General features: G+C 40.9%; 1 protein-coding gene across 1 annotated transcript in view; it reads right to left on the reverse strand.

Moving 5' to 3' along the window:
• GRAMD2A (GRAM domain containing 2A) overlaps positions 1-25,225 on the reverse strand; it is a 33,748-nt gene extending 8,523 nt beyond the window's left edge. The window contains exons 1-10 of the mRNA XM_044660231.1: positions 25,120-25,225; positions 16,170-16,283; positions 15,251-15,308; positions 14,678-14,750; positions 12,321-12,424; positions 11,195-11,293; positions 8,801-8,872; positions 7,384-7,446; positions 2,137-2,293; positions 1,431-1,530 (exon numbers count right to left, since the gene is read on the reverse strand). Coding sequence (XP_044516166.1) covers positions 1,431-1,530; positions 2,137-2,293; positions 7,384-7,446; positions 8,801-8,872; positions 11,195-11,293; positions 12,321-12,424; positions 14,678-14,750; positions 15,251-15,308; positions 16,170-16,273 — 830 coding nt within the window. The 5' untranslated portion in view covers positions 16,274-16,283; positions 25,120-25,225. The remainder of the gene's footprint in view (positions 1-1,430; positions 1,531-2,136; positions 2,294-7,383; positions 7,447-8,800; positions 8,873-11,194; positions 11,294-12,320; positions 12,425-14,677; positions 14,751-15,250; positions 15,309-16,169; positions 16,284-25,119) is intronic.
• Positions 25,226-27,015: the final 1,790 nt, after the last annotated feature.

Here is a 27,015-nt window from a genome sequence, read left to right on the forward strand (position 1 = left end):
CTAAAAGATGAGCAACCTCTCCTCACAAATATATGCATAAACCATTTAGCAGCACAAGATGAACCCCAAACCTAGGGGTTTAAGAACAAAAAAGGAGAAGATGCTGCTGATTACAACTGGAGTCTAGATTTTTAAGACCCTCCACCGAACTCAGTTAGGAACTTCCAGCTCCAACCCTATAGAGATTCCTAATCTATGATTTACTTTGAGGGGCCATCCATCCTTGCCACTCCTCAAAGGGCTGAATAATCCACATATGCAAGCATGCATCTCTACTTCAAAGGAAGATTGCATTAAAATTTAGCTCTGGAGACTATATTATGCTCCTTAAAATAATGAGAGAGGCATCATAGTGTCATGGATAGAGAACTGATCTCAAAGTCAACTAGTTCTAGCCTTTCTTGTATACTAGCTGTGTGTGGCTCTGGGTGAGTCCCAACCTCTTAAGGACTTGGGGATCTCTCTAAGACTCTAAGTAACAAAGCAGGTACACATCTGCTTTTGGCTAATGGAACGTCCTCTCCAGAAGTCCCCTATATCTGGACGTTTGATTTTTTAAAATGATGAGATATTTCTGGAATGGATAAAGTCCAAAGTTTGTGGCTTAGAAGTGAGCGGTTATAGGTGAGAAATCCCATGTGAGAACTCTAACTACCCCCTGGCTGGGTCTACTATTGGGAAATGGAAAAATCGTCCTTATCAAGGCTCATAGGAGATATTGGAGATAGTATCCACAGTGCGGCTTATTATTACAATATTCAAGACTTACCGTAAAAATTAACCCATATGTACACTAAGAGTGGGAGGGGTGAACACATGGGTTGATGCGGACATGGTTGGGGATGTAGACACTAAATGACCACACCAATGCAACTGTCAATAATATGGAAATGAGTCTTGATTGATCACACAGGTTAAAACCAGTGGAAATGCTCATTGGATATGGGGGGGGGGGCAGTGGTAAAGGGGAGGTGAAGAGGAAAGTAAAAACAAAAATCATGTAACCATGGAAAATTTTTCTAAAAAAATAAAATATTTAAATCTGAAAAAAAAAGGAGTAGGAGGGGTGACTTTGACAAACCATATGTAGACGTGCCAGTCAGCACATGAGAAACCCCAAGGATGAGCTCTAGTTCCTCATACTTCCAATATAAAGAGATAAAAGAAATTAGAAAGCAAACTAGTCATGTCACCTTGGTCAAACTGCTTCACCCCTCTTTTTCCTTCTCTGTAAAATGAGGGGATTAGATTAGATGTTCTTGTACTCCTTTCCAGTTTCAACATTCTGACACTATTTGGAAGCAGCTGAACTGGAAATCTGCCAGGGAAAATTCTTCTCCATGATGCTTGGGACGATCCCACAATACCCAAAGGTCCTCACCCCTAATGTGAGGCTCTAAACCCATTTCTCACAGCATACATACACTTACAATAGAAAGAAGACCTTGAGCAGCTGATAATCCCAGGGCCTCAGCTCTGGGCTCCCTTCAGGTTCCCCTTCCAGCTCCTCCTCTGTGTGGATGGCATTATCTGAAATGGAAGCACAGAAGAACCTGTGATCCTTGGTGTGCCCAACTCCCACTCCCATTAAAGCACAGAATCTCTTCAGATGCTGTTTTAGAAAAGACAAGCTTCCCTGGCATAAAGTTCTGTCACTAGGATACAGCCCAAGGAATCCTACCTCCAGTCCTTTTCCTGGGAACCAAGTTTGTTACTCTGGGTTCTTAACTAGAATAAGGACTTTTAAAAATGGGTTTTGTTGCAAGGCTTTCAGCAGTAACCAAACAAACTCTTTGAAAGCCCCCTGCCTCCCCGACACACAGTTAACTCTAAAAAAAAAAACAAACACAAAGGTTTGTGTGGAGGCAATTGCAGGTCCTCTGTAAGGGCTGATACAGATGACCCAGAGAGGCCAGGTTTGTCCATCCCAGGTAATAGACTGCATTTCCTCTTTAACAAAAAGTCTAAATGTTTTTATTTTAGTTTTACTTCAAAAACTCCCTCCTCCCCTTTTCTCCTCTCCCATTTTCTAAGCTCATCAGAATTCAGAAGTTTACACAAATGAGCTGGCAGAATAGGAAGGGAAATGGGTCAAAGGTCTCCACTTAACCTTACCCCTCCAACTCCCAAGCTCACCAGATGCCAGGGGTTTCTCAGAGGAGAAAGAGCTTTCCTTGGTGGCCAGGCTGCTCAAAGATCCCCGGTGAATGCAGGGGAAGACATCATCAGAGAGGGACAGAGACAATGGAGGTGGGGACATCTTTCTCCATTTCATTTCTGGAACAAGACCTTCCTGTGGAAGAGAGAGATCTCAGTCCCACCACTACCCTCAAAATAGTTACCACCACCCCGTCCCCAGGAGGCTCCTTTAAGATGGGGGATTGGTCCAAGACTTCCTCCAAGTTCTTTCATTACCCTGAGTTATGTTCAGAGCTGTGGGAAGCCATCACCATGACAACAAGGAGATGCTCTCCCACCATCTTCCAAGCTCACTGTCTCTCTTATTGACTCAACCAGCTCTCTTTGAATCTTTAATCTAAAACGAAAGTGAATGAATACCCTTCCTACTGTGGTCTGAAAACAGATAAGAAAAGGAAAGTTCCACTGGAATATGTGTGATGCCAGGGTTCAGTGTAAGCTGGAAACAGACCCAATCAATGCTTCCCAAATGCCCCAAAGCACCAGTTCCATCATTCCTTCAGCCAAAGTAGGGCCGAGACAGATTACAAACAACCCACTCATTTGCCATCTCCTCCAGACCTCTCTCATTTTCCCTGTATCGAGAGAAAACAATTTCACTGAAAGCTGCTGATGTAGAACTGTGATGTTATCTTAAAAATTAACCAAGCCCGGTGCATTTTTCCTTCAGCTGAATCCAGAAAACAAGTCATGCTCTGTCTCAGACGGTCCAGGTGGAGTTTGCCCTAATCCTTGTCAAGAAAATTTGGATGACTCTTTGGGGAAGCTAGCATATCCCACCATGAAACCAGTCCTCAAATACTCCTTCAAGGAGGATGAGAATTAAGAATAATGCTCTTGGCTAAACGTTTGTTACCTAGAAACTTTACATATCTCTCAATATCATTTCTAAGCCATTGCTCAAGTTAACTCTCAAGACTGACCTCCTCCTCTCTTCTGTTCTCATGTTGTATTATGATACGGGATATCCAGGTCCCTCTCTACTCATCTAAAGGCAATTTCTATGTTGGCACATGAGCTTCCAAAGAAAGTGGACCTTCTGTCGAAGAAGTTGCTGCCTTTCTTAAGTGGATAAGCTAATGGGCTAAAAAAAAAGTGGAGGGTAGAAGGAGAAGGGTGGCTAGAGATCTAGTATTAGAGACATCCAGATATGGGTTCAAGTGTCACCTCTGACACATGCTGATCAGTGCTTGGGGCAGTCACTGAACCCCTCGGTGCCCCAGGAGACTCTAATATTCTAAGTTGCAGAGCAGGTGCCAGTCTATGTCACAAGAGGGAGTTTGGTCTGGTAAAGCAAAAGAAAAACAAAAAGAAAATGGCCAGTGCCATTCTAAAAAACACACATGGGGACCTGACTTAAACGCAAGTTGGTCACTGAACTTTGCTAACTCTGCTAGCATTACTAGATTTAGACATGGTTTCTCACCAGGAAGACAGAGGAAACATGGAATACCATTGGTCCCCTAAGCATTAGGAAGCCTGATGTATCTGCAGAGCAAAATGAAATGGAAAAATGCTTTCCTCAGTAGCTTCCATGGATGACTTCCAGATCTAAATATTCACCCCAATCTCTTCCTTTTCTGCATCACATAGCAAATAACTTCTGCTACATGTAACCACCACTACAACATATAGTCAGGCAAATGTAAAGCCAGAGCTGGGATCCATGCCCTCCTCTAATTGTCAATCTGTCTCCTCTAGCATCTCCTTTCTTGCCACTTACAAATATGCCTGAGTGCCTTATCCCAACCAAAACTGCTTTCCCTAAAGTTACCAGTGATCTCTTAATTACAGAATATAATGGTCTTCTCTCAGTCTCAATGCCCCCAAATGTCTTTAGCATTTGATGCTGCTGACCACACTCTTCCTGCAATATTCTTCTCTTTGGGTTTTGTATTTTCATCTTGCTTGCTTCTCTTCCTCTCTGTCTAACCAATTCATAGGATCCTTTGCTGGTTTGTCATCTGTTACCCTCTCAGCTGTGAGTATAAACAAAGACTCTGTCTTGAGCCTTTCTAGTCTCATTTAACGTCCACATCAGCTTCCATGGGTTTAAGTAAATGTATGTAAATTACTTCCAGATCTATATATTTGACCCTAGTCTCTCCCCTGCACTTCAGCCCCTCATCACCAATGACCTACTAAAAAATTCTACTAACAGTCCCAAAGACATCTCAAATTCAACATGTCTCAAATAGAACTAATTTTTTCCCCATAAACTTCTTCCAAACTTCCCAAATTTTGTTGAGGATACCATCATCATTACAATTACTCAGGTCTGCCACTTGAGTATCATGCTTGACTCCTAACTCTCACTTATCCCACATATCTAATGAGTCACTAATTCTTGACATTTCTGTATCTATACCATCTTCCTTCTTCTTCTCTCCACCCTTGTAGCCTCCCCAGGAACTCGGGTTCTTATCACCTCTCTCCCGGATTATTGCAATAGTCTCCCAAATAGAGTCCTTATTTCAAATCTCTTCCCTCTCCACTCTACAGCCAAAGTGATTTTCTTAAGGTACAAGGCTGACTATGTCACTCCCTTGCTCAATATACTCCAGTGTCTCCCTATTGCCTCCACAAAAGAAAATACCAGAGCTGGCATTTGAACCCTTCACTTTGTAACCTACCTCTCCAGTCTTGTCTACACGTCTCCCCTTCATGCACATTACAGTCCAGTCAAACTGCTCTTCTTACTAAAAGAAGACTCCAGCCTCTTTCCTTATTCACCGAACTCTATCTCCTTGCTTTTGTTCTGGCTATCTCCAATTCCTAGAATTCACTCCCTCTTCATCCATACCTCTTAGAATCCAGTTTTCTTCAAGGCTTAACTTAAGTTCTACCTTCTACATGAACCTTTTCTCTAGCTATCTTCCCAGATGCTAGTACCCTCTCCCTAAGATTACCTCCTATCTATTCTATATCCATATCCATATGTAAATGTATTGCCCTAGGCTTGATTGTAAGTTCCTTGAGAATAGGTCTCATTTCACTTTTGTCTTTGTAGCCTTAGAACTTAGCATGGGTTTAAGTAAATGGGCCTATAATAGGTGCTTAATAAATATTAATTGATTGATTCTTAGGAATAACAGTTCTAAAGCCTTTCCACCTTCAACTCAGGAGGAAAGTATAGGTCCAATCCCTAATCTCTATATAGTATAGCTGATTGTTTCTGTAAGGTGAGGTGGCTAACAGAAAATTTTTGCTTTCTTTTGTTTTTCAAACGGTCACAAAAAGTCAGTTAAAGATCTTAGAATCTTCAGAAAGTCAGTTAGAACTTGAAGCTATAAATAGGTGAAGTTCCAACTGACAGGGCTTTTGCCTTCTGGCTTTTGCTGTGACTGGAGGCTTTTGCTTTGGCTTAGCCTGTTGGCTTCGGCCTTTCAGCTTGGCTTTGGCCTAATTGCTTCGGCCTTGGCCTGTGCTTATTTGTCTTGGGGAAATTTAGACCTATCTCATTTCTCTGGACCTCTCCCTGATCTCTCCATTTACATCCCTCCCCTTCCCCTGAATTTCCTTTGGGCCCTGGGTGGAAGGGCAGGCTTGGTGATTGGACATTGTGGGTTTAGTTTCTACAGACAAGTAGAGTATCCTTAAATAAGTTACCCTTAGTTTTAGTGATTTGATAAAGACTTTACTTAAAAGGCAGTCAAATATTCCTCACTGAGAGAGCAGGCTCTCGCAGTCTAAACCTCTCTGCAACCCATCCCCCACTATCACCCCTCTCCCTAGCAGCAGTTAGAAAATCCTGAACCTCTTTCCCTCTGATTAACCTGAGATGAATAAAACCCCTTTGTTACCAATTCAAAGCCTCTGGTGAATCATTGTATCAAAAATCTAGGCAAGGGTTGAAGAGGGAAAGAATTATTTTCTCTTTTATTTCTTGAGGGAACTGCAGACATCCATCTTGGCAGGAAGTCCTTACCAGAGACTTCCTCCTGCTGCCATCAGTTTCACTGGCAGGGAGGAGCCTTTCAACTCCTCCCTCAAGGGACTTTAGAAACTAACAAGAGAAAGCCCTCAAGGCAGATTTAAACACTTCTGACTGGCCCAACTCCTTTGTGTCCCTAGAGATACCTTTCCTGCCTTGAAGGATCCAGCCTATTTCCCCAATATCCTCTGTCTCTAGCCTCTGTGAATAAACCTGTTTGAGCTGCCCTCTCCTATATACCCCATTTCCCTTATCTCCTATATACCTTCCCTTACCTTCATTTTCTCCTCCAATCACCTCATTCACCTTTTACCCCTCCTTTTAACCCAAGACTAAAGATTTGCCTCACTTTTTGATAACATTTCCTATGGGGTTGTCTTAGGAAGGATTACTCCTTAATTTAACAATTCAGGGAACCATCCAGTGAAATAAGAATCACAGAGCATTTAGTCCAGCCTACTCAATTTACAGATCAGGGCTTCAAAGGTACAGTGATTTGCCAAAAAAATGAGTAAATCATAGAGCAAAGACTAGAACCCAGATCTTCAGAAATCAGTCATAAAATAATATAAGATCACAGAAAGAAATGGAAGGTACCTTAGAGGTCATCCAATTCATCTTCCCTCATTTTCCACATGAGGAAACAGAATCTCAAGGCTTGAAAGAAAGAGTGGGCCATAATCTTTCTCCTCATAACTTCTACTCACTGGTTCTAGTTCTACTTTTCTAGGTCTAGGCAAAACAAGTGTTATTCTCTTCACATAGCAACTGTACAAATACTTGAAAACTATCATGGCCTCTGGGAGTCTTCCCTTCTTCAGTCTAACCAAGCCTCTTATGGTAGGGTTTTAATTCATTTCATCATCCTGGTTCTGAACTGACTACGTCTTGTCAATGGAATTTCCATTACATCAACCTACACCTTTTCAGCTAAGAATGTGTTGAAAGGCTAGACTTTCCCTTAAGGGACCAATTCACACATATTTGAAAACCCACTAACTCACACTAATCAAAGGGGTACACCATCAATTCAGGTCCAATAGGTGAGAATGGAGTATAAACAGGACCCTAATTAATGGTTTTGCTAACAGATGTCCCCATTTTGAGGGCATTCACCAAAGCAATCTTGAATCTTAACTCCATTGTGCTTAAGGCCTCTGAACAGGTAACCCTCTTGTTCCATAGATCTTCCAATTCCTTATAGAGTCACTGTGGGTCAACACCCCTTTGCTCCCACAGGCAGATCTTACCAGAGACTCAGAATCAGGTTCATCTGGATATTCTCTTACACTCAGACTCTTCTTACTGGAAGGCTGTAGAATAAAGGAGATAAGAATTATTGTCTCTCTAGTGTTAATGTTCCACAAGACTTCATCTCCTAAGGGTTTAGCTCGTGGGATGCCAGTCTAATGTGGGGGAACAAGGTTCAAAAGCAAAGAGATGATTAACTCTGTTACTTCATCAGAACCTTCATTCTGTTCCCTCACTTCTGAGGGGGAAATGCCCTACAGTGTCCTTCCTTTCCTGTTTACTCTTCTTTTTCCTCCTGTTCCTTGCACGTTCCACAAGCCTAAAATAGAGATTGGAAGAGGGCCTTATCAGTAGCTTTTTAAAAAAAAATCCTTACCTTCTGTTTTAGAATCGATACCAAGTATTGATTCTAAAACAGAAGAGTAGCAGGCAATTAAGACTGAATGACTTACCCAGGGTCACATAGTTAGGAACTGCCTGCGGCCAGATTTAAGTGTAGGACTTCCCATCTCTAGGCCTGGCTCTCTATCCACTGAGCCATCTCACTGCCCCAATCAGGAACTCTTAATCTGGGGTGAATGGACCCAGATCACCTGAGATTACAGGGGGTCCATGCATTTGGAAAAGAAAATACAATCAGCATCCTTTGTAATCTTATGTGTTTTATTTTATGCATTTAAAATATCATTCTGAGAAGGGATCCACAAGCTTCACCTAATCCTACCCAAAAAGGTCCATGGCATACAAAAGGATAAGGACCCTTGGTATAGAACAGTGGTTCCCAAACTTTTTTGGCCTACCACCCCCTTTCCAGAAAAAATAATACTTAGCCCCCTGGAAATTAATTTTTAAAATTTTAATAGCAATTAATAGGAAAGATGAATGTACCTGTGGCCATCACCGCCCCCCCTGGATCACTGCAGCACCCACCAGGGGGTGGTGGCGCCCACTTTGGGAATCACTGGTATAGACTGAAGTTAAAGTATGGAAAGGAAACCATCTGGCTGCCTGAGAAGAAACCTAGGCCTCCCAGAGAGGACTGAGCATCAAAGCAGATGAGCACACAACTTGCATACCTGGAGCATACCCATGAGCACAGAAGCCATTCAGACAGCTGTGGTGACTAAAAAGCCCACTCCGCTACAGGGGAGGAGTGGGAAATTCAGCTCAGGAATACTCTGCCCTAGAATCTATCCTTTGGTTTCCTATCTTTTCCCTTACCCTCCCTTTCTTCCCCCAACTCCTGCCTGGCACCATTATTACCCCAGATCCCGAGGCAGAGAAAGAATAGCAATTTCATTCCCTTAGAGAAGGCTTAGCTCAGGGGGAGAACGTGCAAGACCCTCCTTGGGGGGGGGGGGGGAGGGATGCTATAGGCAGGGCCAGCTCCTAGAGAAAGCCAGTGCCCAACATTACCTGCAGATGGGTGCAGACTCTCCTCAATACGTCATACACGCTATCCCTTGAGATCAGTGACACGAAAATATACTATGGTACAGAAGAAAAATGGCAGCCATGAGGAAAGGGAACTGACAACACCAGCTCTCATCATGCTGACCCTTAAACATGGCCTTAAGAACATATGTGAGCAGGGCAGCTGGGTGGCTTAATGGTTTGAGAACCAGGCCTAGAAATGGGAGGTCCTGGGTTCAAATTTGACCTCAGATACTTCCTAGCTGGGTGACCCTGGGCAAATCACTTAACCCTCATTGCCTACCCTTACCACTCTTCTGCCTTGGAACCAAAGTATAGTATCGATTCTAAGACAGAAGCTAAGGATATATGTGTGTGTGTATATATATATATATTAGCAATGGTCAATATTATATATATTGCCAATAGGATATAATTGAAGAATGCTGTGAACCCTCCCACATATACCTTAAAGATATAACTTTCCTAGGCCTATTACAACGGCTGCAATTTAACCACTAGAGACATTTATCCCTTCAAGTTTTGGAAGACATTTGGCACTTCCAAGAGTCTCCCATAAAAATACAAACTTTGCCGGGAACACTACAAGCCTCACTGGTTTGTCCAAACCTGAAACAATGAGCTGACAACATTTAGTAATGGAACATCAGGAAGAGAGGGGAGAGATTATAAAGAATGGGAGATGGGTGCTAACAAGGGAGAAGAAGATTGCCAAAAAAATATTTATTAGTTTGTTAGCTATGGGTGAGCTCTGGGTAGGACCTAATTTTCATATGAGGTTTGTGTCTGGATTTACCCATGTTTTCTCTCTCATTAGAATGCGAACTCCTTAAGGGCAGGGCCCGCTGGATTGCTTTTTCTTTGTACCTCTAAATTTAGCACAGTGCCTGATACACAGAAATCACTTAATAAATGCTTTCTGATTATTTGGATCAGATCAAGTCAGAACTTTATTGCTTTTGTCCAAAGCAGTGCAAAATCTGGGCTTATCTGGCCATAGGGCCAAAAGTCAGGTGTTAATTCGTATTCTGATTTCTCTATCGTCAGGTTTCCTTTTCTATAATACTCCCCCTGACATGGGTATACAGGTTTTTTCCGAATCTACAGGAATAGCTACATCTACCTTGAAGAGAATGTTTGCTTTAGAACTGTTGCTCATGGGAGCTCACCTCCCAAGCCAAGAGGTCCAAACATCATGACCCACAGGACTGACACATCCTGAGATGGAAGTTCTGTGCCCCTGATCTGAATAGAAAGTGGAAGCCAAGGTCCACAGCTTGAAGGAAAAAGAACTCTAGCCCAGGAAAACAATAGCTCAAGCTTTTCCCTTCCTATTTTATTTCAGTGGTAGTAAAGGTGTCTATGTGTGTAAACATGGGGAACTTTGGGAGGGGAGGGAGAGGAATGAAGGGGGGGGGCAAGTGAAAGGAGAGACCCAAAAGGAATTAACACCATTTCCTCCAGGTTCCTTTCTGACCAAGAGTCTTATGGTGTCTTGTTGGGTCCTGGGGCACAAATATTCCCAAGCTGCCATGTTCTCTTCCCATCACATGAATCAATCTTCCCATAGAAACAATAACTGGAGTATTACTATTAATAATACATTGCATATGATTAGTTCCATAGTTCAGTGACATGCTGAGTTAAATAGGATTTTGTAGACTAGCCTAGGAATCTACCATTTGCAACATGGTTTCTAGGGGGAAAACGAACTTCAAGTTCAAAAACAGCCTACTTATCATAGAAACTAATAAAGCACAACTACCGTTTGTGACCATTTTCAGCAACTCTTCATTCTTAAGATAAAGGAGTACTTTTTCCTTAGATCAGAATCCCTGAGCACAGCCCAGAGCAGCAGAACATAGAGTAATTGGCCTCTGTGCCAACAGTAAAGTATAATTTAAAAAACAGTTTTAGATCTAACATTATAATCACTATGAGAGAAAAGATGACATTTAGGACCACATTAGCCTATTGGGGAGCTTTGGCTGGCCTTCAGGTGATGATTAGGGAGGCCATCCAACAATTGTTGTTGTTGTCACTTTCAGACATATCTAACTCTTTATGACCCCCACTTGGATTTTCTTGAAAAAGATAGTGGAGCAATTGGCCATTTTCTTCTCCAGCTCATTTTACAGATGGAGAAACTAAGGTGAACAGGATTAAGTGACTTGCCCAGGGTCACGCAGCTAGTAAGTGTCTGATGCCATATTTGAACTCAGAAAGATGAGTCTTCCTGACTCTGGGTCTGGTATTCTGTCCACTGTGCCACCAAGCTACCCTCTATCCAACAATGCCCAGTCTTGAAAGGTTGACACCAGACAACACAAGGAAGAGAGAAGAGATGTCTGATGGGGAATGTGAAAACTCACTGACCTTCCTGCTTGTGTTGGTTGTAATAGCCAGTCCATTGGGCAAGAGTCTGGCCATCTTGTGCTTTTTTATCATCTGGACAGACAGCACAGGAATGACTACCTGAAGGGAGAGAAGCACGTTCTTCTTGGGATCCCTCCTCCCCAACATTGTCAGAAGGCACTGTCCCCTACATCACTGATGCTGCCCCACAGATATTCAGCCCCCAGTGTCCCGGAACTGGGCAAAAGGTAATATACTCTATAGTATTAGACTAGCTTCTGGCTTCTATACTTTAGTTCCCTGTTTCCCTTCCCCTAGTCCTATCCATCCACTTCTCACTGCTGATGAATTCAAGAAACAGTTTTCACTAATTCCATATTGTCCTTCCAGCTGTCCACTCATGTGTCAATTTGTGAGAAAGATATAGCCTCTAGAGAAGCTCTGAAAAACTCCACTGTATCAGCTTCAAAATAACTACCTCCAGCCCCTTACGCCTTTAGGACAGACAAGTGTACTCTAGTACTTCCAAAGATACACTAGGGAGTGGTCCCCACTCCTGGTCTCCATCCTTGCTGGAGAAAAGCCATATCCATGCACAGGATGATCTTGGCCAGCCAAGTTGTTCAGCTTAACTCAAAATGAGGATAGTGATGGTGGGTGGTTATCACACATGGGAGATTAGATTACAAAAGAACTAGCACCAATTTCAATGATTCAAATGCTATTTTGGATCATGCAGTCTTTTGAGACAAAGTTTATTAGTTGGTGGAGTCAGAAAGACCAATTTAAGCCCTGTGTGGTCTCTGGGATGTCCTCTTGCCACAACAGGGACCTGAGTAGGGGTTTCTCATCCCCACATTTTGAAGGAAATAGAAAACAAGATAGGACTTAGTGCCTTAACATACTTATTTAGCCATTGATAGGAGCTGAGGTGCCCAAAGTAACTGTTTTTATAACCATTCACACATTCGGCTCACAATACTCATTGATAAAAATACATAAAATATCTCATCTGGTCTCAAAGAGCAGACTACCTGGATGAAGGGAAAAGGGGGATGTGAGTCTGCAGAGATTTGCACTACAGACAGTTGCAACACATGCCAGAGACTGCAGATACAGTCCCCAAAAGGGGGCAGCACCGCCATACCTTGATGTCTTTCCCAAAGAGGCTGGCATGGAAGCAGAGCCAATTATGGGAGATGTATAGGCGACCTTGTATGAGGATATCCCTTTGGAGTGCACAGGAACACACTGGAATATAAAGATACAAAGATAGACATCCACATAGACCTACAATCACCAAAACCAAAACCTATCATAGATAACACAGTATGAAATGACTGAGCTCTAGCCACTACATGAAAAAGATTGAGCCAAGGCTAGAGAGCCAGAATGAACTGATCCTCCAGCTTCTACCTTACCATCTCTTGGGCTTCCCCAGAGGGCCTCCTCCCAGGAAGCAAAGACCTTTTGGAAAAGATAGAGATTCTCCTCCTCTGTGACATTCCATTCCCCAATCCTGGGATGCTCTTCCTTACTTACCTTTTACATATAAGTGTCCCCATCTTCCTTCACCACTCATCTCCAAGACTATGCCTATTCCCAATCCCCTGGCTGCTCCAGCCTTCCTCTCTAAGATTATTTTCTAACTTCTCTGTCTGTATCTTGGAGGTACCTAATGATTTACATATTGTCTTCCCCAATTAGAATATAAGCTCTAAGGTTTACATTGGGAGCAGAGACTGTTTTTTTACCATTCTCTATATCTCTTTCCCAGGCACAAATTAGCTCTTAATATATGCTTTTTGATTGGTTGATTGAATTGTGAGCCTTTGAAGCCCACTTGATGCCACCAACTCAGAAATGAGCCCATTAAAAAAACACTTTAGTTTCCTTGAGTGAGACAAAAAAGGTTTATATCTCTAATATATCTGCTTGACGTTGTCAGTATTTCGCAGTTCGTTTGTTTTTGTGTAGTGGGGAAATTTCTTGTCTTTTTTTACTACAGAAAGGCCAGTGAGACTGAATTGTACATATAAGCATTCTTCAGCCCATCTACAATAAGAAATTAAAGGGATGTTCCTCAATTGGGGAATGGCTGAATAAATTGTGGTTTATAATGGTGATGGAATACTGTTGTGCTGAAAGGAATGATGAACAGGATGATCTCAGAAAGAGCTGGAAAGACCTCTATCTACAATAAGAGTACATCCTCTGACGCCCATCAATTCATTTCTTCTCCTTCCCCTTCGTCATCTCTAACTTTGTTCCTATTCTTTCAGTCTCTAAAGATTTCTTCACTCGTACATCTTTGGACATGGCCAACATGTTAATAAGGGTTTTGTTTTTCTTTTCCCGTTGGGGTAGGAAGGTGGGGAGAATAAGGGAGATAGTGAAAGACTGCCAAAAAAGGAAGGGAAGAAAAAAAAAAGGAAAGAGGGTCATTGAAGCATTTGAAAATGCACAGAAGGCAAGCCAGAAGTAAATACAAACAGCGCAGCTTTCACAGCTACATGTTGAAGTTATATACTTAAAAGGAAAAGTAACCTGTACGTGAGATTCATGTTTTCACATAAAGATCCTTTATTCAGCTCAGTTAGTATATGGAAATCCTTGTTTTATTTGGTGTTTGTTAAGTTCAGAATTTTAAAAAATTTAAAAAGATTTCCTGCATAATTCTACTTCTTTTCCCTCTTCATCCTCAACAATGCCCTCCTTATTCCCTAACTCCCCCAACTTTTCCATTTTCCTTAAGATGTCATTCTGCATCCTTGAACCTTTGTTCAAGAAATCTTTTCCTGCCCACTTCAGAAAAATCTCATCATCTCCTCCTTCTTGCTCCACAGCCAAGCTTTCCATCTTCACCTCCCATACTCACAATTTTCAATCATCCTCCTTTCCTCCAAAGCGCCTTTCTTGGGGTGGGTTACTGGGGTTACTCGGGGTTCCTGGCTCTCTGCCTTTTTTCTACTACCTTCACACAGTGGTGGTAAGCAGGAAAAGTACAGCTTTGACAAATTGGTTATAAGGAGGAAATTCAGCAGTTTTCATAACAAGAATGAGAGCAAAACCTCACAATTTAAAAGTCATTTATGATTTACAAGGAACTTTCAAGACCTCAACTTTGTGTCCTGGCTCAACAAATCCTTTTTCTACTTTTAGAAAAATAGAGATCAGCAAATGTTGAAGGGCCACCAATGCCTATCTACAAGTATCATAAAACCATGGTATGTCTGAGCTATTAGAGTAGTCCCAAGACCCTTTTCCTTACAGATGAGAAAGATAAAGTCCAGAGAATAGAAGTAACTTGTCCATGGTCAGAAGTGTTGGAACCAGGTCTTATGGTTCATCCTTACTCCGAATCTTTCCACTGCACATTGCCTCTCAAAGACTACCAAGAGAAAGACCCCCTAAGCTTCACTGCCTCTGAGTAGGACTGTCTAAGAGATTCTCTGTGATCTAGTCAACCACACAGCCTGGGCTGAAACTGCATCATTAGCTCACCTTTCAGAACTGTCTCCTCTGGAGGGATGTCCTTGAAGAGTTTATGATACTGGTGGTTGTATTTATTTGGTGTCTGAAAATAAACATAACAGGCTTGAAGCACTATAGACCCAGGAAGACAGAGGTCAGCCAGAATACCCCAGGCCCAAGATCCCCAGGTAGCAGACCTTAAAAAGAACCCAGTAATTTTACAGGGAGAAAAAGGTAAGTTTGAAAGGTGGTTTTCTGTACTAAGCAGGTCTCTACAAGTTAAATCTATCACTTGGGCTAGCAGTCTTTCATCAGGTGAGGAAGGCCCAATGCTTTTGTGTTGAAATGGGAGGTAACACTATCTTAAGTCTCCAGGGCACCCAGGAGTCTGATGCTCACCTGGTTTCCTAGTGACTGAGCCAGCCACAATGGGAGAATCATTGGTGGTGGAATTAAGGCTTGCAAAACCCCCAGAGCCCAGTCCTGGTTCCCTCAGCAGCTCTCAAGCATCTCAGATTGGGCCAAGGGAAGGCCCTAGCTCTGGCTTCTCCTATCCCTTGGAATTTTGCTCCTGGAAGGCAGGGACAAGAGACCCAGACTCACCACTTCTAGGCTGCTTTTCTTTATCTCTTCATCCTTCAGACCTTCAGGCAGATGCACACTACAAGAGAGATATTCCACCTTAGGGATAACAAACCCCATTGAGTTCCCTCAATCCAGTCTGCTCCCTTATTCTGCCTTGGCTATGCTCTCGAGACCCATAATAGCTGTTCTGAAGGTAAAGGTTCCTTTCTAGATATGGGTATGTTCCCAGGGCAGCATGACAAATTCAAATATTCAGAGGGTCTTGAGTCTTGATCAGCAGGTTCCTCTCAGTCCTGCTAAGTAAATGGCTCTTAGGGAGGTCCAATTAAAGCTCCCTTTTGATCCTCATTAAAATCCCTCTCAACTTGAAACCTTTCTCCAAGTCTGGTCCAATAGGCAACTATGGAGTAAGCTTATGGACTGGAAACATCAATCATAGAGAACATGTGTAGTCAAGGGGAAGAAGAAGGGGAGTAGAAGACAAACAACTCACAGTTCAGATGGGCAGGACTGTGAGGACCCCAGGAGCTCAGTCAGGGGCATGACCCAACCAGGTAAGAAAGGTTCTGCTGCCCGGTGCTGCCCAGCTCAAAATGAAAGTGATCAGCTAGAGAAAGCCAGAGGCTAGGTTGGGAGAGGAAGTCAGGAGCTGGTAGCTAGAGGGGTTGAAACCCAATCCCTGGCATTTCTCAAAAAGGGTGTGGGAGAGAGGAAAGTGCTCAGAAGTCTCTCAAAAAAAGTACTCAGAAGACTCTCAGAGGAAAGTGCTTAGAAAGTAAAGGAGGTATGGGAAAGGTACTTCAGATAGATTTTAAACAAGGTCTCCAAATGTCAAGGATAGGCTTTAGGGGAACAGGGAGGCCACTCCCAAAGTCCTCTGGGGAATATTCTTCAAGGTAGGTCCTCAGGGAATTTTTGTTTGGGGGGAAGTGCTCACCTCTCCTCCAGAGTCTCCAGGAAGGGGCTCCTTTCCTTTGGTGCTTCCTCCAACTTCTCCAGCTGGTCCACTGGGATCTTCAGGGGAACTGTTTTTTCGTGCATCTGTTTGGAGCTGTAGAAGCCCCAGAAAGCCGTGCAAGAATACAAAATGGCACAGACACACAAACCCAGACTATTAGAAGAAGGAGAGTTTGCGCTCCTCACAAAGGGCAGAGGCTGGGGCTTAGCCTTCATCCACCCAACCTGATTATAAGTTCTTACTCTATAGAAAGGGGCAGAGAAGTAGTCTAGGGATAGCTAATGTACCAGTGGCTGTTGTAGAGTTTAGAAATCTTGAAAGTATTATATATGTACTTGGGAACAGTCACTAAACTGTGCATGCTCTATGATTATATATTTCACCATATGCCACTATCAAGCCTTATAACCCAAAGAGATCAAAGAAAGAGGAAAAGGACCTACATGTATAAAAATATTTATAACAGTTCTTTTTGACCCAAATTAGAAACTAAGGGGGTCCCCATCTATTGAGGAACAGCTAAACAAATTGTCATAAATGAATAGAATGGAATATTTTATTGTACTCTGAGAAATTATAAAATGGATGGTTTCAGAGGATCTCTGAACTGATTAAGAGTAAAGTAAGTAGAATTAGGAAAACAATTTATTTCATGACAATGGCACTATAGAGAAAAACAGCTCTGAAAGACTTTAAGTCTTTGATCCAATGATAAGTCACAAGTCCAGAGGACCCAAGATGCCACTCGTCTCATGCTAGAGAAGTGATTGACTTAAAATGCAGAATGAAAAATACATTTTTCATATGGTCGACAAGGGAATATGTGTTTTGTTGGACTATGTATGTGTGTGTGCATTTTGTATGTATGTGTATATACACACATATGTATATATATTTACCATGAGGATTTCATTTTTAATAGAAAGAATGCTTGACCTACTGTTAACTATTCAAGAGAGACAAGCCATCCAACACACACACACACACACACACACACACACACACACGATCCTGCCCCTGCTGGCTCATGTTTACAAAAACAGGTAATAAAATTAAAATAAAAAATAAAAATCCTGGCCAAAATATATCTGTTAGAAACAGTAACCAGCTTTTGTAATAAAATTCCACCCAAGCATGCCAAATACTGGCTATTTGACAACCCTCTTCAGAGGCTAACATGGATTTTCCTTAGGCAGTGTAATAGGTCCTTTCCTGGGAGAAGGAAATGTTTTAGACCACAAGGAAAAGGAATCCATAATGCTAACTAGGTTTCGAAAAAAGGAGAGAAGTCCAGAGTTTGTTCTTTCTTATTCTTGGCCCTGTGGCATAGGTGGATATAAAAAAAACAATCTCTTTACCTCCAAAGGAAAGTTATTTTTGTGATAAGTATAATTTTGATGTTGTAAGCCAGTAATAACAGGATTTGGGGTGGGGGGAGTCATTCTCCTGAGATACACACCTAAGGGATGAGTCATCAAAGACTCAGAAACAACTAGGTAGCCAAGTGGATAGAACACTGGTCCTGCAGTCAAGAAGTCTTGAGTTCAAATCTGTCCTTAAACACTTACTAGCTGCATGACCCTGAGGTTTTTACTTAACTTCTGTTCCTCATTGAACCTTATTCTTTCATTGTAAAGTGGGGATAATAATAACACAACCTCCCAAGACTACTGTGAGCACCAGATGAGATAACATTTTTAAAGTGTTTAGCACAGTGCTTGGCACATAGTAGGTGCTTAAATGCTTGTTTCCTTCCTTTCTTCTTTCCTTTCTTTCAAAGAAGATCTGGGGTAAGTGGGCAGAGCTGGTAACCTGAGGGCCTTAGAATATGGCAGTAACCTGCTTGACACCATAGATGTAACTGGGGAAGATAGAATGGGATGGGAAAAACAGAAACTTAGGCTGTTCCACAGGAGGCTTGGACTTTGAAATCAGAAGAAAAAGAGCCTGTTGCTGGATGTGCGGAGGGAAGTGAGCTAATGTACACAGGTTCTAGGGAAGAAAGGTCATCACAAAAGCTAGGGCCAAGTACTAGCCTAAAACAGCAAGTGGAAAAGATGAACCTCACCAAAAAGCAGGAGGAGTTGAGGTGAAGAATAGGAATTTAGGTAAAGACCTTGTCAAGTGGTACTGGTAAAACCTGTCCTGACTAGTTACTTAGAATAAGAAACCTATACTCTGAAAACTCTCTGCTTTCTTAATTTCCTTTTGTTTTTCTATGCGATTTCCTTAAAAATTCTCTTTTTCTACTTTGTATCCATGGAACTATAAAGGGCAAAAGAATCTATCCCTTCCTGCTCTAGCCCAAGTTATCCATGGAGGAGGGCATGGTATCTGGAAACAAGGATGGTGGTGGCAGCCGTCCTAGGTCCTTTGGGCAAAGCAAATGGAACAAGGGTATAGAGAAAAGTCAAACTTCATATGGAATAGAGCAGGGGGACAGCTGTTACTACTGGTTCTTTTTATGATAGTGGAAGTATACTAAAGTACATTAGTTTGGAGTCAAAGGATCTGGGTTCCAAACCAAGTTCTGGGCAATCTTGGGCACAACTTCTCCAAGTCTCATTTTTCTCATGTGTAAACTATACTAGATGACTTCTAAAGTCCTTTCTTTCTCTATGTATGATCCTACAGTCCCTGAGTTTTCCCTATTAGGGACTAATTTCAGTCTGTTGAATCTAAGAATTTAAAGTCCAGCTCCAATAATCTAAGCCTTTGTCTGAGAATCACAGAATTCAAGATGGAAGGGACCAGAGATGCTTTTTAGTCTGGACTATAAACAACCAAGAATCTCCTCTACTACATACCTAACAAGTGTTCACTTAGTCCTGGCTTAAATGGGCTCTCAAGAGAGTTCATCCTACTTCTGAGTAGCTCTATAGTTAGGAAATATTTCCTTGAATCAAACCTAAATTTGCTTCTTTGCACCTTCCAGCCATTATTCCTAGTTCTGCATCTGGACCTAAGGAGAACAAGCCAAATTTCTTTTACATATGATGATCTTTCAGATACAATGGAGTATAGTTATGATATTCCTTCTAAGTCTTCTCTTCTCCTACTGAACTTCATTAGCTCCTTCAACCAGTCCTCACATAGCAAAATCTCAAGGACCTTCCTTCATCATCCTTGTTGTCCATCATTGAACTTTCTTTAATTTATTAGTGTTTTTCTTGAAATGATACACCCAGAAAATAGCATAGTACTCCAACTGTAGTGTAAGCATAGTAGAATATGCTAGAATGATCTTCTCTATAGCTTTGGATGCTAGAACTCCATTAATTCAACTTAGCTTTTTTTAGTTGCCATATAACACAATCAGGAGAGGCAGTAGACTCAAAGCCAAGAAGATTTGGGATGAAAACTTGCCACTGACACATCCTGGCAGTGTGTTCTAGGCAAGTCTCTTAAGCTTTTAGTGTTCTAGCAATCCTCTTTGACAATCAACTGTAGAGAAGGTGACAACTTATATTGGTGAGAAGAACTTCCTCTCCCAGAATTCCCTAGTCCATTCCCTGTCACTATGCCTACCACATTGTTAGTACACTAAAATCCCAAGATCATTTTTAAACCTCTATCCTATACTTGGGTAGTTGAATTTTTGAACCCAAGTATAAGACATTTACATTTATCCCTTTTACATTTCACTTTATTAAAACTGGCCCAGCTTTATAATCTATCAAGATCTGTCTTACATTCAATATATTAGCTGTCCCTTCTCACATTGTCATTTGTAGATTTGATGAGCAGGACATTTATGTCTTTATCCAAGTCACTGAAAGTAATGTGGAACAGCATAGGTCAACCACAAATCCTTGGGGGTACTCTACTAGAAATTTCCTTCCATGATGCCATTGGCCCATTAAAGACTACTCTTTGAGTGTGACCATTCAACTAGTTTTGAAATTGCCTAATTGTTCTGTCATCTATCCCACAGCTATCCTTTGCTAAACCCTAATTAAACTATTTTTTACAGCTACAAATATATCTGAAACCATTTCTTCTTATCCATCTGCCTAGTAAACGTGCTTTAAAGAAAAGGAAATTGGTTTTGCTGGTGTAGCTTTTTATAACCAACACTCCTTTTTTCTAGCTGTTCACTACACATTATTTGATAATATACTCTGGAATTTTTTCAAGCATCAAAGTCAAAGTCACTGGCCTATAATTTGCTTACTCCATTCTTCTTGCTCTTTTGAAATCTGAGACAATGTAAATATATTTGTCCTTCTCCAGATTTACTGAGCCAATACTGCTCTAGTCATACCAGGCCAGGAATCTCCAACATGACCCTGAGGGGGTCACCCGGTCTGAAAAAATACCTAATGAATTAATCCTTCCTACATCAACCTAGCAAGTCATCAGTCATCTTGGGTGAGTTGGGAAGCAATTTTTGCCTTTCCTCTGCTCCTCTAACTCACTATTGGCTTCCACCAATAACTGACAGCACTTGCAGAAGAAATCAGAATAAGAGAAAGAAGACTGACAGATGGGGAAGAGGAAGGAAAAGTATGAGAGATATTTGTGCAACCAGGATTCCTTTGTAATTGTGCTAGACTCATTCTAAAACTGTAGTACCATCAGTTTGTGTCTCTACCACTGACTGATAGCAGAGCTTGGGGAATATGTCGAGATCTGGGAGAAACCAGACTGAAACTTAACCACTAAAAAGGTAATCCACCTGTAGATCAAATCCTTAAAATGCCACGGCCAGAAGAAACTTACAGATCACTTAGTCTGGAATCTGAGGCCAAGAGGCCAAGCAACCTTTGAGAGTGACACACGTACAAGTCCCAAATCCCAGTCCAAGGGACCAGATTCCCACAACCTTTCAAAGATTAACCAGGCCAGCATTAATAGCACTTTTCGGACTTAGACCTGCCTCAGAACTCAGCTCTCAAGTTGCCTTTCTTCCTCATGTTTTTCCTCCAACAACTCTTTTTTAGAAGATAATCTTTGAGTTATGACTGAATTTGTAAAGCCTAAAAACTCCTTATAGGAATTCCTCTGAGCCCAAGATCATTATTTTGTCATTTCTATGATATATATATATAATCCTTTTACTAATATGGATTACAACCTGTCTAGACTTCCTTTTGTGTAATTCTTGTCCATGTTTCCTCCTAAATCCTAATAGATGATCTACCTAAATCTCAAGAGGTCTTTTTCCTTTCCTTCAGACTCTTAGGGACACCAAAGTATACTCTGAAGGACATGTCTGTCATCTTTCTTTTTGAAAAATTTAAAAAAGAAATTAAAACCTTTACCTTCCATTTCAGAATCAATATTACATATTGATTCTAAGGCAGAAGAGCAGGAAGGGCTAAGGCATCGGAATTGTGACTTGCCTAGGGTCACATAGCTAAGAAGTATCTGAGTGCAAATTTGAACCCAGAACCTCCTGTCTCTGGGCCTGACTCTCTACCCACTGAGCCACCCAGCTGTTCCCGTATTTGTTGTCATTCATAAAAACTCCATGGCTGGCATTCTTCCTTCCCAGTCATAGTTAATCCTTAATCACATCTTTGGTTCCTCTTTCTGTGTTTAAATTATCCCTGGTGGTCTGCTGGAGATGGCTTGTCCATGTGCATTTTTTCCATTGGCTTCATGGTTATTTTCAGTCATAATTCTTTGGAAATTGGGGAGCTCTGTAGTGTGCCATTGAATGGCATTACTGGAAGAATTTTGGAGCTAAAGAGGTTCTCTTTTTCAGCAGCAAACAGTTTAGGAACATTTCAAACATTGTTTAAATTCCCAAATGGAGTCCAGGTTGATTGCCTCCTCCTGCTCGGTACTGTGCCCAGATCCATCGTTCATCTCTACAGCGCCAGTTCAAAATGCACACATTGATGAACTGACTTGACAGGAGCCCGTTGTAGCTTGGGCGAGATGCTTTTGGGAGGTCCACCTTGTGTTTCCATCCTGGATGGCTGTATTGATCTCTTTCTCATTGTTGTAAACGTCAGTTCAAAGGCTTCATAATGTTCCAAGGCTGTGTATAATTATTATCAAGTCATCATTGATAGAGAAATTTTCCAAATATATCATTTTGTTCCACCAAAGCAAAATTTCTTTTAAAGCCATAAAACATAACAGGAAATCTATTTGGGGCGGGGGGAGGATGTTCTAGAGCTGTGATTTTATTGATATAGATAAATCTCAATGAGGAAACTCTATTATTAGTGCAAATCTACACCTCTTTTGCAACTCGTAGTCTTATTGTATTGCCTGGGAGCCCTGAGAGATGAAGCGTCTTGTCTGGGATCATACGGCCAGTATGTGTCACAAGCAAGATTTGAACTTGGGTCTTCTTGCCTCCCAAGTTGGCTCTGTCCATTCCACTATTCTGTCTCTCAAAAGGTTCTTACAATCTATATTTCTTTCACAAGCTGACTCTAAAGATGTAGTCAGTTATAGAAGACGATCAGCAAAAGACAGCTTATGTTGCTTATGTTTTCATCAAGAGCATCGTGGATATGTTTCTAGACTATTTTCATTTCTCATTTTATTTTATTTTATTTTAAAAACCCTCACCTTCCGTCTTAGAATCAATACTGTATATTGGCTCCAAGGCAGAAGAGCGGAAAGGGCTAAGCAATGGGGGTTAAGTGACTTGCCCAGGGTCACACAGCTGGGAAGTGTCTGAGGCCAGATTTGAACCTAGGATCTCCCATCTCTGGGCCTGACTCTCCATCCACTGAACCACCCAGATGCCCTTCATTTCTCATTTCAGAGAGAGACATAAGAACAGGCATATAGAAAAATAAGTTGCTAATATCAGATCCCATTTTTTGGATAAAGCATGATCAAATTTTATATTCAGATCAAGCCAACAAGCATTTGTTAAGTGTTTATTGTATATATCAAAGTAAGTATTGACAAAGTTGGGAGGAGATGAACAATCTCTTCATAAAACTTCTCTATCTTCACCAATGGACATTCCTTTATAGTGCTAGGTAGGATGATGATAGTCTATCAGCCTGTGCTCACTATGAAGACTTAGTTGGAATCACAATGGTACATTATCCCTTTTTTAAAAATTCAGCTGATTCAATATATAGTAAATAATATAACAGAATTCATCTCCAGAGAAATACTTGTATACAGCTTGGCTCCTTTCATATTATACCTAACTGCTTTTTAAAATCTTATTTTTATCGATGCCATTTATTCTTTAATATCCCCTCCATTTCTAATGATCTCCCTCACCCCTTTCCTACACAGCCAGCCAAACTTTATAAAAATCTTTTTAAAAAGGAAATAGAGGGGCAGCTGGGTAGCTCAGTAGATTGAGAGCCAGGCCTAGAGATGGGAAGTCCTAGACTTAAATCTGGCCTCAGACACTTCCCAGCTGTGTGACCCTGGGCAGGTCACTTAACCCCCATTCCTAGTCCTTACTACTCTTCTGCCTTGGAGCCAATACACAGTATTGATTCTAAAATGGAAGATAAGGATTTTAAAAAATAAAAGGAAAGAGATGGGACAGTTAAGTGTCTCAATGGATAGACATCCAGGCCTAGAGATGGAAGGTCCTGGGTTTAATTCTAGCCTTATATACTTCCTATTTGTGTGACTTTTGGAAAGTCACTTTAACACAATTGCCTAACCCTTGCTCTTCTACTTTGGAACCAATACTTAGAACTGATTCTAAGACGTAAGGTAAGGATTTCTGGAAGGAAGGAAGGAAAGAATGGAAAGGAAGGAAGGAAGGAAGAGAGAGAAAGAGAGAGGGAGGGAGGGAGGGAGAAAGGAAGGAAGAAGGAAGGAAGGAAGGAAGGAAGGAAGGAAAGAAGGAAGGAAGGGAAGAAGGGAGGAAAGGAGGAGAGAGAGAGAAAGCAATTCTGAAAAACTAATCAATTGATCAATTATGTCTGGCAAAATATATCATATTCTTTATTCATTGCCCCTCACTTCTGCAAAGAGGGAGGATAGTTTCTAAACTCTTTTTCAAGGCCAAGCTTGGTCATTCTAACTACATAATGTAAGGATTTGTTGTTCAATTTTCTGTTACAATGTTGTATTTTTGTGCTTTTTTGTTTTATTGTCTCTACTTATTTTTCTTGGCATTAGTTCATGTAAATCTTTCCATTCATCTTTGAATTGTTCATAATTGTTGCTTTATATGTTATGGTAAAATTTTATTACTTTTATGCACAGCTTGTTTAGCTGTTGTCCAATTGATGGGCAGCTGTTTCCCCAGTTCTTTTCTAACACCCCCAAAAAGTGCTGCTATAAATACTATGGTGTATATAGTATCTTTCTTTCTCTCTTCAACTACTTTAAAACATATATCTATGTCAAAGGTCTTAAATATTTTGTGTATTCTTTTAGCACAAATCCAAATTACCTTCTAGAAATAATAACTCAGTTGACAGCTCTACCAGTAACATATCTCTGTGCTTGTCTTTCCACAGTTCCTCCGATATTGACTGTTACCATCTTTTGATATCTTTGCCAACTTGCAGGGTCTGAGACAAAATCCAGAGTTGGTTTGATTTCCACCTTTTTAATTATCAGTGATTTGGAGCATATGGTTATTAATAGTTCATAATTCTTTTGAGATATGTTGCTTCATATCCTTTGACCATTTATCTAGTCAAATTATCTCTTGGACTGATATTTCTTTTTGCTCCTGTGTACATGATGGAACAAAGTCTATCAGTTCCTTTATTCACTTTTCTAAGGAGTGTTCTAGTTACCTGGAACTTCAAACAGGAGTAGGTTTATTCATTGGTCTTAATTGGACAAAAATATGATACTAAGAATACAAAGAATTGAATCAGAGTGTAGGTGGTTTAAGAATTTCATGATTCTTAGTATTCTCTGTCCTAATTTTTCTACTTTTATAACTGTAGAAGTAAATGGGAGCTATGCATAGATCATTTTATTGTCTGTTTTGTGGGTTATTTTGGTAAATAATAATAATAATTACCTGGTCGCCAACCTTCTAATGATGAACCTTCTTCACACTGGAATTACTCTTCCCAAACTGTAAACTTGAAAGTGGAAGTTCATTGAGGGCATTCCAGTATTTTTCTGTTGACAGGAAAAAAAAAAGGGTCTTGAATTCTATTCAGCTTAACAAATATTATCTAGACCCACAGAGAGTCAATAATTCAGCCCCCTGTGCCTCACTCTAAAAGGTATGGCAAACTTAGTCTCTCTCTTTGAAAAAAGCCAAACCCTAACCTTCTGTTTTAAAATTGATATTAAATTAAATATTAGTTCCAAGACAGAAGAGCAGTAAGAACTAGGCTATTGGAGTTAAGTGATTAGCCCAGGGTCACACAGTTAGGAAGTATCTAAGACCACATTTGAACCCAGAACCTCCCATCTCTAAGCTTGACTCTCTATCCACTGAGCTTCCTCGTTACCCCTTAGTCCTTTCTTTGAAGGAATATGGTACTTTCCCCAACTCTATTATATAGAAAATATGCTAGATTTAGAATCAGAAGACCTGGCTTTTAATCCTACCTACCTTCAGTAATTACTTTGTGACTAAGGGCCAATCATAATTCTCTGAGATTGTTTCCTCAAATATAAAATTAATGTAATAATACTTTCATCATTGACCTCATCGATATAAGTAGCACTATATAAATAAATATTAATAAATTGTCAAAGCGTTTAATTTTAAGATCCTCATCTTCTTCGAATTTGCTTTTCTATTTATCTCTCTAAATTGATACTATCTCCATTCAAAGCTCAACTCCCTGAAGTTGAGCAAGTCATCCAGGTGGCCTTTAGTGACAGTCTAAAGTCACTGTATTTGCACTTCGTGATGAAGATAAAAGCTCAGCATTTCAAGGAAGCAAAGGACATGCTCCCATAAATGTCATTACAGGAATACAGGCTTCAGAAAGGCTGTTTGAGTTGACTTATCAAATACAGATGAATGCATCATAGCTGTGTGAAAGACCAACTCCCAGCTGCCAAGGAGCTCAGCAGATAAATTCTTACTTGTAGGATCATCGAGCCATAAATCCTTGTCAATAAAAAACATCACCAAGGTCCTTCCTTTGATGAGGATGGGATTTGAACCATGATGGAAGTAGAATTTGAAAGTAGTATCTTTCAGGGAGAAAAGAAGAAGAGATCCCTCAAAGCTTCAGGGCTGTCCTCAAAAAGGGCAATAAGCTGGGAAATGTCTTGTAAAACATGGCATGTGCAACTCTTAGAGCAGGCTGCTCTGGACCAGAGTATAGACAAGAGAATTCCACCTTGTGGGCTCTAGTTCTGGATTTGGGGCCTGACATATAAAAGTCATTCTTGGAATTTCATGGAGATTCCCTACAACTCGGTTCCTACCTGTGGTCTTCGTGTGATCATGATCAATGGTGCGAAGAAAGGAATATAGCAAGAAATTCTATACCTTACACCAAGCCCAGAGGGTCCAAGGCAGAATGGGATTTCCTATCATACCCCAGGAAAGTGGGGAACAAGATCCCAGGCCTCACTTGTTTGTGGAGTATCACCAAGGAGAAGACATAATTGAGAGAACAGGACCATATAGTGAGTTCACATTGACTCTGAGAAGCTTCATTGGTATAGACTCTTATAAAAGAATTATTTTTGGACTGGAAGGCCAGGTCCCAGAAAGGGTCATAAACAAATGCTGGAGGGACTGTGGGAAAATGGGTACACTAATGCAATGTTGATAGAGCTATGATCTGGTCCAGCTATTCTGGAAAGTAATTTGGAACTATTCCCAAAAAGCTTTTAAATTGTGTATCCCTTTGACCTAACACTATTAGGTCTATACCCCAAAAGAGTTCAAAGAAACAAGAAAAGAATTTATTCATGCAAAAATAATTATAGTGGGTTCTTT

The sequence above is a fragment of the Gracilinanus agilis genome, chromosome 2 (genome assembly GCF_016433145.1).
Source record: "Gracilinanus agilis isolate LMUSP501 chromosome 2, AgileGrace, whole genome shotgun sequence".
NCBI lineage: Eukaryota > Metazoa > Chordata > Mammalia > Didelphimorphia > Didelphidae > Gracilinanus > Gracilinanus agilis.